The sequence below is a fragment of the Salmo trutta genome, chromosome 17 (assembly GCF_901001165.1).
Source record: "Salmo trutta chromosome 17, fSalTru1.1, whole genome shotgun sequence".
NCBI classification, from domain to species: domain Eukaryota; kingdom Metazoa; phylum Chordata; class Actinopteri; order Salmoniformes; family Salmonidae; genus Salmo; species Salmo trutta.
Window position 1 is genome coordinate 42,705,027 of NC_042973.1, and position 18,154 is coordinate 42,723,180.

Here is an 18,154-nt window from a genome sequence, read left to right on the forward strand (position 1 = left end):
CGCTTTTAACACACACATTCCTTTCCACACACCCACTCCTTTCCTTTCGACTCGCTCATACTCTGGTCGACATATTGGGCTACAGGTACCCACTTCTTTTTAAAAAAATATTTTTTTGTCTGGGTTTCTTGAGGAATCCCTCAGGTATGAAAAATGATCCAGACAATATATTATATTTTCTCAGCATTAATAGATGGAGAAGGGTGTAATTGCGGCCCGCAATTCCAGGCGTTGTTGAATGTACCCCTCTTTATACTTCTATTGGTATATTTTGAAGCTAGGACTCCAGTACACAGGGGCGCTGCTCTGTATTGGAGTAGCTAGCGGTAGGCGGGGTCGACACTGGTAGACAGTGTCCTTTGCCCCCGTCTGTCGGGCATGTTTTTCTCTGGTACACAACAGGCAGGAGGTGGGGCAACACCATGTGCCAGCTAGCTAGTTAGCACACAGTGTCGCTCCCGCCTGCTGTGCTACCCGGAGGCGGTGGCGACTGGTAGACTGTGTCCTTGGGCCCTGCCTGTCAGCATAGTTTTCTCAGGTACACAGCAGGGCAGGGGCGACACCGTGTGCTAGCTAACTAGCAAACTAGCACACGGTGTCACTAACCAGCAAGCTAGCTAGTTAGCACACGTTGTTGCCCCAGTCTCCCACCTGATGTGCTAGCAGGAGGCGGGGGTAATCAGTAGACAGTGTCCTTGGGCCCCGCCTGTCAAATCAAATTAAAGTTTATTTGTCATGTGCCGAATACAACAGGTGTAGACTTCACAGTGAAATGCTTACTTACAGGCTCTAACCAATAAGACAGGCTATAAAAGTAGCGAGGCTACATACAGACACCGGTTAGTCAGGCTGATTGAGTTAGTATGTACATGTAGATATGGTTAAAGTGACTATGCATATATGATGAACAGAGAGTAGCAGTAGCGTAAAAGAGGGGTTGGCGGGTGGCGGGACACAATGCAGATAGCCCGGTTAGCCAATGTGCGGGAGCACTGGTTGGTCGGGCCAATTGAGGTAGTATGTACATATGATATGGTTAAAGTGACTATGCATATATGATAAACAGAGAGTAGCAGCAGCGTAAAAAGAGGGTTGGGGGGGCACACAATGCAAATAGTCCGGGTAGCCATATGATTACCTGTTCAGGAGTCTTATGGCTTGGGGGTAAAAACTGTTGAGAAGCCTTTTTGTCCTAGACGTGGCACCGTCTGTGGCTGGGGTCTTTGACAGCAGACAGGAGCGACACTGTGTGCTAGCTAACTAGCAAGCTAGCACACATTGTTATTTAGCGCACAGTGTCGTTCCAGCCTCCCGCCTGCTGTACTTGTGGGAGACGGGGGCGACCGGTGTACAGTGTCCTTCGCCCCAGCCCGTTGGGCACTGTTTTCCCTGTTCGGCAGGCTGGAGCGAAGGACACTGTCTACTTGTTTTGCTCTCGCTAGCTAGCAAAGAGTACACAGCTGGCAGGGGCGAAGAAACTCAGATAATACTTTCATTTCCCTTTTCAAAAGTGTAGCACAAGCATGAAGATGTGGTTCTTGGGGGGCGGTAATGAAGGAACAAATTGCGGGGTGTAGTAGTACACTATTGGGCTGCAAGCACACAGTATTGGAGATGCGCCGACGTGTAATGACGTCACGGGAGAGCCGATGGAAGCAACTTCGTGGACCACTTTACCTCATAATAATCGAGAGATGGCGTCCTGTGCCCAGTGAATAAGCAAACATTATCTGAAAGAATTGACGAAGAGATACTCTAATGGCATTTATCATTAGGCTACGAACACTGTTGAAGTAGGCTAATAACAATAATCGTCCACTGATAGAAACATAATTTATTTTGGTGCTGTTCTGCAATAGCCTATTCCACCTGGCTTCCCCAGATTTAATAGGGGGTGGGTTCCGCGGCGGTTGTTTCAGCATCCTCCAGCCTCCGCCTCTGTGTAGGCTATCCAACGCGCGGACGGCGAACTGGAGACAGGGAGAGAGGGCGATGGCTGCCGGTGGAGGATGCGGGGAGACTGTGGATCAGTACCGGGCGGTGGTCGAGCGGCTCACCCAGGAACTTGCGGATGCGAACAGAGAGAAGATCAGGGCGGCAGAATGCGGTCTTGTTGTGTTGGAAGAGAACCAGACTTTGAAGCAGCAGTATGCCGATTTGGAATCGGAGCAGGAGACGCTGAAGCAGGAGTTGGAACAATTACAAGAGGTAGGCTAGTATACAGTATGCTAGAGGATGCTGCCATTCCACAATCTATTCAAGATAAATAATTTTCTATTATGTACGGCTCAGTCACCAAACCTATTATTAGATCATATTAGGTTACACGAAATGGCAAGACAGGGCCCCTACAAGCATATTTACGTTTGGGTGAGCTTATTGCCATATGTTTTGTACATTTCTTTGACATGATCCACACATTTATTTGTATGGAAAAGGTGTGTGGGTTCGTAGTCCACTTTTTGCATCTTACTTTGCATGACCTCTGTCATTAATCTATTGGTGAAGTGCATATGTCCTGTGCAGTCATGGAGTAATGAATTAAGTTAAGTGCTGTCTGTGTCAGAGACTGAGGTGATTTCCCTATTCTGCCATCCTCTCAATGTGGGTGGCTCCTGTCCCTAAGTGCATTGGACACACACACAAACTGCAGGCATTGTTTAAACTAGTCCCTTTCTAATGCAAATGTCACCCTTTTACCAAGCAAATATGCAATGCATCATTGTAAAGTTAGCCTTTCAGTCATTGTTTGAGTGCCAGGGGTCAGTTGTCATTCAGACTGTTATGGTGGGACTGTAAAGATCTGCTCAAGAGATGAGGTATGTACAAGAGTAAATGAAGGAATGCTTTGGTAATTTCAGCTTCAGAGCTGCTGTATACTATGGTTTGTGTGGTTCCTCACTTGCCTATTGATCCAAGTGTCATTTTAAGCATTTTCATGAAGAATCTGTGAAGTGTCTGGATAGGTCCCTGGATCCACTTCCACAACACTGCTGGGCCAGCTCTTTTTTCTAAAGTTTCATTTCTAAAGTAATTGTAACTGTAAAGAATATCATAAACTCCATAGGTATTGAGTTTGTCTGCCCCCACTTGCTAGGGCTTGAAAAATGTATGACTATGTGTTTGTGCATTCGGTCAAACATGCATAAAGCAAAAGGGAAGAGCAGATGCTGACAGAGCTCAAAGTTCAAGGTCATTATGGAGGTAGAGAACCTATAGTGCTATTGGGAGCAGAGACTAGAGTCTAGAACGGTTGACGTGGGAAGGGAGATGGGCAATAATGGCAGTTTGATATGGATTAAATTCCCTTTGCAAAGCAGCCCAGTTCTATATCAGATTTAACCAGTGTCATCTTTTACAGTACGGTGCATGGGTACCAACGACTTAGTCTTAGTTATCAAGATGTATTTTACTGTCCTGAATCTATAACCCGTTTAACTCTGCACTTAGCCCTGGGCTAAGAGAGTTCTTAGCAGCAGCTTTTCTGAGCCAGCCGATCACGGAGTTCCATTGTAATCTAATTTGAATATTCATTAAGCTTAGCACTGGGCTAAGTTTATATTTTACACATTGACAATCTAGGTTTAGAGGTTCCTAATTTGATATAATTGTGGAATTTCACACATTGGTTTAATTAATGTCATAATGTTTTTTATTCCCCAAAGTACTATGAAACAAAGATAAATTATACAAAGAATGATAGTAAAAAGCTTTGGAGCACCTTAAATTACATTTTGGGCAAAAAGGCAAACTCAGCTCCATCATTCATCACAAAACCCACTACTTCATCACAAAACCCACTACAAGATTAGCAAACTTAGGCATGACATGCCAGCAACAAACACCTAACCTACACATCCAAGTATAACTGACCAAATTATGAAAGACAAGCCTTGTAATTTTGAATTCCATAAAGTGAGTGTGGAGAGGTGAAAAATGATTGTCTATTTAACTAGGCAAGTCAGTTAAGAACAAATTCTTATTTTCAATGACAGCCTAGGAACAGTGGGTTAACTGCCTTGTTCAGGGGCAGAACGACAGATTTTTACCTTGTCAGCTCAGGGTTTCGAACTTGCAAAATTTTGGTTACTAGTCCAACGCTCTAACCACTAGGCTACCCTGCCACCCCATCGTCTATCAACAATGACAAGCCACCTGGGTCTGACAACTTGGATAGAAAATGACAGGATGATAGTGGACGATATTGCCACTCCTATTTGCCATCTCTTTAATCTAAGTGTTTAAAAAAGTGTTTGCTCTCAGGCCTGGAGGGGAGCAAAGGTCATTCCACTACCCATGAATAGAAAAGCACCCTTTACTGGCTCAAATAGCTGACCAACCAGCCTGTAACCAAATGTTAGTAAGCTTTTGGAAAAAATTGTGTTTGACCAGATACAATGCTATTTTACAGTAAATAAATTAACACGACTTTCACAAATGACTGATGATTGGCTGAGAGAAATTGATAATAAAAATATTGTTTGAGCTGTTTTGTTACACTTCAGTGCGGCTTTTGACATTATCGATCATAGTATGCTGCTGGAAAAAACGTATATGTTATGGCTATATCATGGATCAAGACTTACCTGTCTAACAGAACACAGAGGGTGTTCTTTAATGGTTGCCTCTCTCAACATAATCCAGGTAAAATCAGGCATTCCCTAGGGCAGCTGTCTAGGCCCCTTTTTTCAATCTTTACTAATGACCTGCCACTGGCTCTGAGTAAAGCCTGTGTGTCTATGTATACAGATGACTCAACACTTTACACGTCAGCTACTATAGCATGTGAAATCACTGCAACACTAAACAAAGAGCTCAATGCGCACATTGCCGTTTCTCTAGAGATAAATCAGATCCAGCCTGAACTGTGCGATGTAGTAGGGAGTTGTAGTTTCCAACAGGCCAATATTCTACATAGTTTAGCGCATAAAACGTGGTAATTAACTACATTGACCATAATCCATTGTGCATCTACTTGCCCGGTCTGTGTTTCTTTTACACCTGCTACGGAAGAGACAGAAGAATGTGCGATCATGGGGTGATATAGAGAGCCGATGTTGCTTCGCAAGGTATCTCTACCTGAAAATACATGATCTGAGTGATTGATAGTTGTTATTTATTCAGCAGTCATAAAAATATGCCTTATTTACTTTGAAGAACTACAAAATAGGGATTTTATTAGACAGCATATGCAGCAGTTCTATAGAGATTAGAGAATGACTTTGAATGAAATAATGGTAACACTTTACTTGGCATCCAGTGTCATAACACTTTATGACACGGGCATAACCATGTCATATGTCATAACAGCTGACATAACTTGTCATAACACTGTTATGACCCATATATTTATCTCTGTTGTGACTTACATTGCGTTCTTGTACGGCTCGTTATGACACCTACATAAGTGTCAAACCCCGGATTTATTCAAGTTAGTTTTTCCCTGCCAAGTAGTTTCCTTTCATTTGAAGGTTTGTTTCTTAAATCCTTTGTTGTTGTTGTATTGAAATCTTTCCAGTCATGTTTTTTTCATCATATTTTAAGTAACTTGTAGAAAATACACTTTATGACACTGTCATGAAGCATTATTACCATCATAACAGTTTTCAGCTGTGCTAACAAAGTTGCAAAAGGGTTTTCTAATGATCAATTAGCCTAACCTCTTAGGGACCCCTTAACGCTCAAATCCCGTTAATGGGATAGATTTGACAACATCCGGTAAATTGCAGAGTGCGAAATTCAAAAATACTAAGTAATATTAGTTAGTTGTAGCTCAGTTGGTAGAGCTCAGTTGGTAGAGCATGGTGTTTGCAACGCCAGGGTTGTGGGGTCGATTCCCACGGGGGGCCAGCACAGAAAAAAAAATGTATGAAATGAAATGTATGCATTCACTACTGTAAGTCGCTCTGGATAAGAGCGTCTGCTAAATGACTCAAATATAAAATGTAAACATTCATGACGATACAAGTGTCTTACATAATTTAAAAGATAAACTTCTTGTTAATCCAACCGCTTTGTCCGATTTCCAAAATACTTTACGGCGCAAGCATACCATACGATTATCTGAGGACAGCGCCCCGCATACAAAACTATGAAAAACATTTTCCAACCAAACAGATGCATAATGAAAGTCAGAAATAGCAATAAAATAAATCACTTACCTTTGAAGATCTTTATCTTTTTGCAATCCCAAATGTCTCAGTTACACAATGAATGGTTGTTTTGTTCGATAAAGTCCTTCTTTATGTCCCAAAAATGACAATTTATTTGGCGTTTGATTCTGAAATACACCGGTTCCAACTCGCCCAACATGACTACAAAGTATCTAATAAGTTACCTGTAAACTTGGTCCAAACATTTCAAACAACGTTTCTAATCCAACCTCAGGTACCCTAAAATGTAAATAATCAATCAAATTTAAGACGGAATAATCTGTTTCCAATACCGAAGAAAAACAACGAGGAGCGCGCTCCTGTTCACGTGCACCAAAAGACTAGAGTCCTTCTGAGTGACACATGGAAAGAATAGGACTACTTCTTAATTTCTCAAAAGAGAAACATCGAACAATTTCTAAAGACTGTTGACATCTAGTGGAAGCCATAGGAACTGTAATTTGGGTCCTAATAAATCGGGTTTCCCATAGAAAAGCATTGGAAAATCCAATGACCTCAATTTTTTGTCCCCTGGATGGATTGTCCTCGGGGATTCGCCTGCCAAATCAGTTCTGTACTCACAGACATTTTTTTTACAGTTGTAGAAACTTTAGAGTGTTTTCTATCCAAATCTACCAATTATATGCATATCCTAGCTTCTGGGCCTGAGTAACAGGCAGTTTACTTTGGGCACGCTTTTCATCGGGACGTCAAAAATACTGCCCCCTAGCCTTAAGTTTTAACATAAAAAACTTGGATTAGCTAACACAACGTGCCATTGGAACACAGGAGTGATGGTTGCTAATAATGGGCCTCTGTAGGCTTATGTAGATATTCCATAAAAAATCACCGTTTCCAGCTACAATAGTAATTTACAACATTAACAATGTCTACACTGTATTTCTGATCAATTTGATGTTATTTTAATGGACAATTAATTTTTTTCTAAGTGAGATTTCTAAGTGACCTCAAACTTTTGAACGGTAGTGTATATTATTTCATGTATGTAAAGATCAGATTAAATCAAAAATAGTCTGATGGATGACAATATTAGCCTGTCACTTATTAATTATATATTGTCACTTGTGAATGATATCCAGCATAAGAAACAATGCCTTTTTTTGCGACTTTTTCAAATCATAGTCGCACACCTCATGTAGCCTAGCCCATAGGCCTATATGTTTTAATAAGGTTTGTATCACAACTAAATTGGCCAAATAACTTAAGCACAATAATCTGCTTTACAAGGGGTGTAGAGCCTAACTGACATACATAAGCAGCGTGTGAATTTCACGTTTGGGGAAGATAATTTTCACCATTAAAAAAATGCACCTTTTATAGTAAAAGCATTACATGCATAATTGCATTTGCGGTCACTTTTGATAATGGTGTTTTCCACTAATGGAACATTTGCGCTTATAGTCTACTGCCCATGTGCGCATTGCTGCGCTGATAATGTGAAGAAATAGACCAATAGTTTATCAACATTTTAAGCTGAACGTTCTGATCTGTTGTGTCATTGTGTAAAAAAAGTTTTTTTGATGCTAGTAGTTGTATTAATTTAGGATCTATCGCATCCCACAACTGTCCCATGTTTGGAATATTTATTTCTCGCACAAAATAGAATATGTCAACTTTTGTACTATGGGGGATAGTAGATTGACATAGACTAGTGCTTTTACTGTTCGTTAGGCCTGCTCATCTTGTTGGCTGACAAAACGTAAATGTGGACAGTTCTTCCGATATCTTCAATATGCACCTCAATATGCACCTCGGAATTGTCTGTCTTCACTTGTAGCCTGTGAGAAAGACCCGATGGAGCGCACATCACTCAGGGAGAAGGGCACAATGGCCAAAAGGCATGGATTTCTTTTAGGGTGCATTACTGCCACACAAAGGGGATGCCGCTGTGAAATTCTAGGCATTATCAAGTGCTTGTCAAATTGTGAATGAGTGACTGATGTAGTGTGTACAGCCTGCGCAATAAACATAGCAGAGCTCATGCCTTTCAAGCGACGTTTTTCAAATCATCATTAGGAGTCGCATCATGCAGCCTTACAATGTATTAAAAATCAAAACATATAGCCCAACATTTGTAGAACAACTAAAGTTATATTAATAACTCTAAATTAAGCAAAAAGGAATACCTATTTCTTTGTTAATCGCTCAACACTGAATAGCCGCATGTGCGCACTCCCTCAAATCGTTTGGAGAAAATATCCTCTTTTTTATTCAGCTTTGTTCAATTGTATTCTCATACTATAAAATAATGACACGGAATTCTAAGCAAATCTTGCCTGCTAAATTAAATAGTGTAGCCCACAGCCATTTGGCATAGCCAGATCAGGACCTAACATAAGGACAACTCAGAGTATGCTATTCTGTTCTACATATCATGTTTATTTAGACCTGTCTAAAATAAATCATGGATTTATTGTGAAGGTGTAGGCTATATTACATAGATTTATTAGACTTTTTAAAATGTAGATGTTCCAAAAGTCAGCATCAGTTGTGATGTGTGTGGAAGCCAGGAGATGCTAAATGTGTTTATTTTAATTAACGGTCAATTGCTGTGAGACCGACAGTTATTTGCTTGACAATTACCGACTGACGAAATTCCGTGACTGCCACAGCCCTAGTCATGACAGTGTCATGACCATATAATTACAGGTTATGACAAGTTATGTCAACTGTTATGACATGGTTATGACCGTGTCATAATGTGTTATGACGCTGGGTGTCAAGTAAATTGTTACCGAAATGGTAAAGTTGTCAAATAAAATAAATGTGATATACACCACAACTGAAATATTTTATGAAGGTAATGTGAATAAATGATGGTTAATAAGTGATAAGCAGTAATGGGCAGTCACAACCATCGTGGAACTTTTATTCATTGTTTTATTCTGTGTTGTTACAGCATTCAACCCACATAATGGATAGTGCATTTAATGATAAAAAAATAAAAAATAAAACCGAAACTGAACTGACCTCAAAAAGCATTAATCGCTCAGCACTATAAATTATACATGCATCATGGTTATTTTCGTGTGCATTTTTGGGTTGTACAGTATGAGTTCTGCTCCACTAGTTGGACATCAAAGGATGGCATGAATACTGTTTTGCTTTGACTAGCACTCCAATTGCAGAAGTATTAATTGGGCCTCCTGTTGAATTTCTAATTCATGCTTGTTATTCAGATTGAACTAATATTGAATTTCAAAGCATTTTTTTGTAGTATACTGTCTGTTTGTTCTATATGAGTGTGTGTTGTGTTTATGCCACTCTTTCATCCGAGTGAAATAAAGAGACATACCAATGCCTAGCAGCTCTCCACCACAACTGATCTCAGTCTGTTATGGATCCTTTATTGAGTGATGATGTGTGGGATGACGAGGCAGAGCAACAGAGGAAGATGGAGAGAGAGAGAAAGAGAGAGAGAGAGAGAGAGAGGGAAGAATGATCCATAGTGATTGATTAGAGACATGGGAAGTAGTTCATCAGACACAGTGCTCCCTGACAACACTGTCTGATGTACACCAGCTCCATATCCTAAATCCTCACTGTGTAAGATAGCAATGCCCATTTTCAGCTGTATCCCTCCGCCTCCACTGCTACACTGCTTTATCTGAGTCATCCTCTGCTGTGCCTCTGCCCTGGCTAGGCTCCCACACACTATATCTCATCCTGTATCTAGACCTGTGTGGAACTCTGTTTTTCTGCCTACATGTTGACTGATAAATACCACTGGAATGTTGTTTAATTGTACTTTAATGCTATTCTTGAAGGCTGTTTTAATACTTTTTCAGTATAGAGTTTTAGTTTGTGCACATAGTTTCACATCGGTCTCTGTCCCTGCTGGTCCCTCCCTGCTGTGTAGTAGTAACAGCAAGTGTTCTTTGTATCCCTGCCTGCCTGTCTCAGAGTCTACGGTATAGCCTAACAGAGGACACATCAACACTGGAGGTGATATAACATCCCAGGAGGATAACCTGCTGTTTCCCTCCTCTCTCTCGTGTCTTTCTATGAATATTAAACAGAGAAATAGAGCGCGTGGAGCCCGTCGTACCAATAATAACACTCTCACCTTCCTTTTCCTCTGAATTGCGTGTGCCTATCCTTAACATGCAGGGAACTGCAAATGGAAATTGGAATTGCTTGCTGGATGGAGTGGCGGGCAGTTGAAATCCCACAGCTGTTGTTTATCCTGATGAAATAGATCAACACTATTGAAATTGTACGTTACACATTCATTCTTCCTTCTTTATTTTAGACTTTGATTTCCTTTGGAGAACAGTTGCGGTATAGTTTTGACCCTGACAAAGTTAATTCCCTGTTTGTCAGGGGCAGGTGTGGAGTCATTTTAATGAGGATGAGCCCTGATGAAAAATGCTAAACTCACAGTGCATTAGGCTGGGTTTCTCCACTGTTGTTAAAGCATCACTCAGTGTCTCAAAAGCTCTGCTCCACACAGACTTAGTTCTTAACTGACTTGCCTAGTTAAATAAAGGTAAAAAAAACTGTGCTGTGGTCCATCCATTAACAAGAAGTAGATGTAAAGTCTGCTTATTGATTTAGACATGGAGTAATGATTTGTGTGCGTTTTTGCTGATGTTTTTTCTGACCCAAGCACGGTTGTGTAACAATAGCCAGTGTTGACTTAGCCTTGCGGTCCCTGCACACGTATGCACACTGACCACAGTATTCTGGCCTGGTTGGGGGCCCTGGCCAGATTTGAGCTATCCTGAGTTGGCAGGGCCTTAACATGGAGGGGCCCCTGTAGTTATGTGTCTGTCTCAGAGAGTAGGTCAGTCAGAGCAGAGGGCTCAGCCTCACCAGCCCCCACTGTGCTAGAGAGCTGCTGTTGCATTCCACACACGGACACATTCCGATGGACAATCAGCATGACTCAAGAGTGAACCCATACCTGGGGAATGACATCGGCTAACGTGATGTCGCTGATGACGCGTTGGTAATGACGTTATGGTAATGCCATAAAAACACTAATGAGTATGTCTTTGGGAAGCCCAAACCAACACAGGGCTCACGTTGTGGAACCTTAAGTCTCAATGTCAGTAGCCTACTGTATATTTATGATTATAACTTAGATCTGTTTAGTGCTCTCCACAGACTGCTGCATAATGGTTGTTGTTCTGTACTTGAAGGACAGAGCAGAAATAGGCTGTAGTACTGTATGTGCTTGTTACACTAAAATCAGCCAGGAAGCCTTTACCATTACTCTTATGGGTGACTCCCCAGTAACTATACAGTATATGGGTTGTGGGTTGTCAATATTTTACCCACTGGCCAGTGTTTTAGTGACAGGCCAGTCTCCAGGGTTGCAGATGGATTCCTCTCCACAGTGATGGTGCCCATATTACTCTCCAGTTCTGTCACCTTACTGCAGTCTCTGGGTAGAGGATCGGCCTATCAGAGAGAACTAGTGGAGGGAAGAAAGCGACATTACAGCAGCATATTATTAGGAGCTGTACAGCCAGGGACGTGTGTTCATATGGATATGATTACTCCATCAGCAAGTCAACCGGACCGAAAATCATCTACAGATATACTTGACAGTACAGTAGAGCAGATCACATACACAGTAGACATGGCTCCCTATTCCTAGACACTGTCACATATAGGATGGAACCCATCATTTTGTCTCTATGCTGTCACACACGTTCAGGTCTGAAGTGTGGCTGATGTCTGAGTTGCACAGCCCTAGCAGTATGTTTTCAAGGCTTTAATAGCAGAGAAATGTCAGAGGTTCAATGTGCCACAACTCATTCCCGTCAAGGACTTGAAGAGCACACTGTTTTGCGAACGCAGTGTCTCAGAAGTCACCTTGTTTGCCATGCATACGATCTAATATTTCAGAGGAGTGTACGATTCAACGATAAGACTAAAACCCAACATAAGATACATTTCTCCATAAAAAAAATGGCTAAACATGGTCTTTCTTAGATAAGGAGTTACTGTAAATCTAAGGCTTCAAATGGTAAGAACTGATATCTGAGGCAAAAATATGACTCCTTTTACTATTGTAGGGAGGAGAGATTTTTCTAGAAGAGTTCAGTTGTGAAGCTGAGGAGCAGAATGCCATGTTAAACATGGATGATTAATGGTTACGCTTGGTGGTGGGCATAGTAACCATTTCTGTACATACTGTAGTTATGTTCTTAGACAGCCAGGCTCTCTGGGCCTGTAGTTGGAGTGTGTTGGAGCTGCATGGTCTTTGACTGTGCCTTTCACAACATGAATTATAGAGCCCATAGGAAGACCAGCTCAAAGTCACATTAGTTAGCAGGCTGGAGCTAGAGGACTTCAGAGAGCAAGATATTTTCTTCATAATTTACTGTGGACTTTTATAACCCCTTGCCTCCACTCAACTGTACCAACATTGGTGAATCCAGATTGTTCACTAAGTGAAGATTTGACTGAATGTGCTCTCAGTTTGAGAGTTCAAATGCAGGTTGTGGAGGAGAGAGATTTGAAAAGTGAGTGAATGGGTGAAAAGAAAAAGTCCTGCATAATGGAAAAGTATACTTAACCCTACTTTGCTATGCTGAATCTGCCTACTGCTGTTGAATAAATGATTAAAGAAGGAGTGGGGTAGAGGACAGCTTCCCTACTGTCCAAACAGAGGACACGTGGCAGTAAATGTGAGGATGTGGCAGCCTTTTCTGTGAGGAGAGAAAGGAGAGATGCATTACAGGTTTTATTACCCTGCTCTCCTCCTCCTTCCTGACATCAGCATGGAGTTGGTGGGGAGGGTGGGGGAGGGAAGGGGGGGCAGAATCGATACATGAGGAGACCCCCTCCCCCCTGCTAAGTCTCTCACCCCTCCCCTGCAACTCCTTCCTTCCTTAGGTCAGTTGCCCCCCTGGAGAGAGGAAGGGGGAGAAATATGCATTGATTGTATACCTGAGATGCATTGTGTTGGGCTGCTTAATGATGTGCAGTATGTGGCAGTGTTAATTTCAAACACCTACTTTTCAGTGGCAATTGAGTAGATGATAACTGACTAAATAAACCCAGAAAAAACTCTAACTTAACGAAAAATATTTTTCATTTCGGTTGACGAAAACGATACGCGACAACATTTTCTCTGTAACTAAAATCTGACTAGTCAAAGGTTTTTGGAGATGTTGAGAGCTTTTCAGTCATATTAGTTTGGTCCAATCAAAAGCATGCATGATATTAGCAGAATTGTAAGGCTTTCTCATTGCAGTGTTGCAATGCTGTTATTGGTGGAAAATAAATACCATGCCCAGGTCATTCACGAGTCACCTCTCTGCCCGTCAACCGTTTTCCATCAGGCAGCAACAAATCATGTATGTAAATTGGCACACGCCATGGCTACTCTCCCAGTGTTAAAAGCTCCCAGTAGAAAAAGGGGCGACGTTTGAAGCCAATTTACTTATGTCTATTAAAACAAGAATGAATGTAACTTTTCCATGGGAGAAGTCAGCGTTTGCACCCACAAGTTGACGGGGAAAAATGCTACATATACATACATGCATGCATGCATACATACATACATACATACATACAATCAGGTAATAACAGATTGATAATACTAGCTAGTTAGTTTGCTGCAACCTATCAGATCTGTACTTATGACAGAACTTTGATTACAATATAGCTACACAATGTCAAGGGGTGTGATTTTTCATCTGCTGCAGAGTAATGTGTTCTTCTGCCAAGATGGCTGTTGGGAAGAGAATCATGCGATAGGATGTTGTGCAGAAAAATATGTTTGTAGGACAAGGCTATGTATCTTTTTGCACATAAGTCAGACATTTATGTGTACTATATGTTAATGAGGCAATAAAATTGTGATGTGACTAAAATGTAATGGTACTTAGTTGACAAAAATGGCCCAATGTTTTTGTCATTTTTACAATAACTACACTAAATAATTATCCAAATGACAAAAATGTGACTAATACTTAATGATATTTGAGTCAAAATTACTAAGACTAGACCAAATCTATAAATAGCTGCAAAATTAACACCGGTATGGGGAGAAACATACGCTCGTAGTTCACAAAACTCAATCAGCGATTTAATGCGATTTCTTCAAAATGGATGGCAACAGCTATTGACTGAAAGCCACCAATGCATGAAGTGGTGAAACAAGATCATGTAGTAATTGTGTTTCAGCCTCCCTTTGATGTCTGGTGCCTGTCTGACATATAGGGATCATCTGAGCCAGACTTCAAGTATGGAAGTCACATGCTGTAGGTTGATCCAGGGCTTGGAGGTCTCATTGCCTTGTAGTTAATTTTTTTATTGCAGAAAAAACAGTATACATACATACAAGAAGTATACAAACAGACAATGATAACATATGCGTGGGGGTACAACAAATTACAGACTATACAAAGACCTTAAATAAACACACATATTGATTGTTTTAACAGCGTTCTTATTAGAAGAATGTTGAATGGTCTTAATGTACTGTTCAAATTCCTTATAGAAAACACAGAAGTTTTTTTATAAGTGAATTTACATTTATGAATATTACATTTTGTCATTAGCGCAATTGTTTTTCTTTATCCTTAATATGGTTAAGGAAACCGAGCAGCACATTTTCCCATAAAAAAACAAAAGTCATCAAGAATATGAACAATTACAAAACTATGAATATCTTTCCATCATTTTTTTTACCATGTAGACAATGCCAAAGTAAATGCAAAACTGTTTCTGGATGCTCAACACAAAAAGTACAATTAATGTTAATGTCTTTTTGGAGTTTCTTCAGGTAATGATTCGCAGGGTAATACTTATGGATCATTCTGAAAGAGATCTCTTTGACCTTGTTAACAAGCAGGTATTTGTGTGGTAATAACCAGACTTTTAGCCCAATTTATCTTAAAGGTATTATTCAAAGTAGGAAAATCAAAAAAATGAGACCACCGTATTCATGTGTTCATAACGACAGATTTCCTAATATAATGTGTACGATTTTTCCAGATGAAGTTGAAAAGCAGCTGGTCAACCGCTTTACCTATTTTGTTGTCAAGATGTAGGGACTGGCCTGCATAAGTACGTCTGGAGATACCTTCAGCTTTAGAACGCAATACTCAACCTTTCAAGGATAAATCCCTCTGCAACCAATGGTTCAACTTCTTTTAGTTTTTTTCAATAATAGCTATGAAATTTAATGAGCATCTTTCCTGTTAATCCTTAAATATGGAAATCTCAAGGTAGAACCAATTAGGACCAATTAGCCTTGAGCTAGCCTTTGCTAGGCCCATCTCCCGGCTAGCCGAAGAGGTCCATCAGCCACTCCTTGGGCAACAATACCTAACCCTTTTACTGTCGACACGGAGTCCCGCCGACCCATCACGACTGGACTACCAACGTAATTCGGCCGAGGGTTTTTTTCAATTGGCTCCTCCGTTGCGACGTCCCCTGAATGCCCATCTGTTAGCCGCAGCCCGCTTGCTGTCTAGAACATATCGGACTGTTAGCTGAAGAGGCCCATCGGACAAATTGTTTGGCCACTATACCTATTTTGCCAATTGGCCTGGACCCTTTTACCACACGGAGCCCTGCTGATCCATGACGACTGGTCTGCCGACGTAACAGCCCGAGGGGGCTACAACAGACTTCTTCGTCCCTCAAAGGCCCTTCTGCTAGCTTGCTAGCCCCGGCCCACTAGCTGTCTGAATCGCCATGTCTCCGGCCCGCCGAGCTACTCACTGGACCCCGATGATCACTCGGCTACGCATGCTTCTCCCTAATGTCAATATGCCTTGTCCATTGCTGTTTTGGTTAGTAATTATTGCCTTATTTCACTGTAGAGCCTCTAGCCCTGCTCAATATGCCTTAGTTAACCCTTTAGTTCCACCTCCCACACATGCGGTGACCTCACCTGGTTTAAATGATGTTTCTAGAGACAATATCTCTCTCATCGTCACTCAATGCATAGGTTTACCTCCACTGTATTCACATCCTACCATACCTTTGTCTGTACATTATACCTGGAATTGTCACATCCTTACCCTAGTAAGATGTCATTTTTATAGTAGAGTAGGTCAGGGCGTGACAGGGGGTGTTTTGTTATGTTTTCTATTTCTATGTTTGTGTTCTAGGTTTTCTATTTCTATGATGTTGTTTTTTGGGTTGATCTCCAATTGGAGGCAGCTGGTCCTCGTTGCCTCTGATTGGAGATCATATTTAAGTAGGGGTTTTTCTTCCTGGGTTTTTGTGGGTAGTTGCATTCTGTTTAGTCTCTGTACCTGACAGAATTGTAAGTCGATCGTTTCTGTTTGATATTTTGTTATTAGTGTTTTGAGTTAATAAATATCATCAAGAGCACTCAACACGCTGCGTTTTGGTCCCTTCTATACGACGCCCGTTACAGGAATCTATTCTACCGTGGCCAGAAACCTGCTCCTTTTACTCTCTGTTCCGTACGTATTAGACGACCAGGTCTTATAGCCTTTAGCCGTACCCTTATCCTACTCCTCCTCTGTTCCTCTAGTGATGTAGAGGTTAATCCAGGCCCTGCAGTGCCTAGCTCCACTCCCATTCCCCAAGCACTCTCATTTGTTGACTTCTGTAACCGTAAAAGCCTTGGTTTCATGCATGTTAACACTACATTTGTTTTATTCACAGCTTTAGCACTCTGCCAACCTGGATATCCTAGCCGTGTCTGAATCCTGGCTTAGGAAGACCACCAAAAACCCTGAAATTTCCATCCCTAACTATAACATTTTCCAACAAGATAGAACTGCCAAAGGGGGCGGAGTTGCAATCTACTGCAGAGAGAGCCTGCAGAGTTCTGTCTTGCTATCCAGGTCTGTGCCAAAACAATTTGAACTTCTACTTTTAAAAATCCACCTTTCCAGAAACAAGTCTCTCACTGTTGTCGCTTGCTATAGACCACCTTCTGCCCCCAGCTGTGCCCTGGACACCATATTTGAATTGATTGCCCCCCATCTATCTTCAGAGCTCGTGCTGTTAGGTGACCTAAACTGGGACATGCTTAACACCCCGGCCATCCTACAATCTAAGCTTGATGCCCTCAATCTCACACAAACTATCAATGAACCTACCAGGTACAACCCCAAATCCGTGAACACGGGCACCCTCATAGATATCATCCTAACCACCTGCCCTCCAAATACACCTCTGCTGTCTTCAACCAGGACCTCAGCGATCACTGCCTCATTGCCTGCGTCCGTAATGGGTCTGCGGTCAAACGACCACCCCTCATCTCTGTCAAACGCTCCCTAAAACACTTCAGCGAGCAGGCCTTTCTAATCGACCTGGCCCGGGTATCCTGGAAGGATATTGACCTCATTCCATCAGTAGAGGATGCCTGGTTATTCTTTAAAAGTGCTTTCCTCACCATCTTAAATAAGCATGCCCCATTCAAAAAATGTAGAACCAGGAACAGATATTGCCCTTGGTTCACTCCAGACCTGACTGCCCTTGACCAGCACAAAAACATCCTGTGGCATACTGCATTTGCATTGAATAGCCCCTGCGATTTGCAACTTTTCAGGGAAGTTAGGAACCAATATATACAGGCAGTTAGGAAAGCGAAGGCTAGCTTTTTCAAACAGAAATTTGCATCCTGTAGCACAAACTCCCAAAAGTTCTGGGACACTGTAAAGTCCATGGAGAATAAGAGCACCTCCTCCCAGCTGCCCACTGCACTGAGGCTAGGAAACACTGTCACCACCGATAAATCCGCAATAATTGAGAATTTCAATAAGCATTTTTCTACGACTGGCCATGCTTTCCACCTGGCTACCCCTTCCTCGGTCAACAGCCCTGCACCCCCCGCAGCAACTTGCCCAAGCCTCCCCCATTTCTCCTTCACCCAAATCCAGATAGCTGATGTTCTAAAAGAGCTGCAAAATCTGGACCCCTACAAATCAGCCGGACTAGACAATCTGGACCCTCTCTTTCTAAAATGATCCGCCGAAATTGTTGCAACCCTATTACTAGCCTGTTCAACCTCCCTTTCGTATTGTCTGAGA

The 18,154-nt window shown here is 41.7% G+C and overlaps 1 protein-coding gene across 3 annotated transcripts in view; it reads left to right on the forward strand.

Moving 5' to 3' along the window:
• Positions 1-1,380: 1,380 nt before the first annotated feature.
• The window catches only part of bicd1a (bicaudal D homolog 1a), a 102,260-nt gene continuing 85,486 nt past the window's right edge, over positions 1,381-18,154 (forward strand). For all 3 annotated transcript variants that reach the window (XM_029696846.1, XM_029696847.1, XM_029696845.1), the window contains exon 1: positions 1,381-2,208. In XM_029696846.1, the coding sequence (XP_029552706.1) occupies positions 1,993-2,208 (216 nt within the window). In that variant the 5' untranslated portion in view covers positions 1,381-1,992. The remainder of the gene's footprint in view (positions 2,209-18,154) is intronic.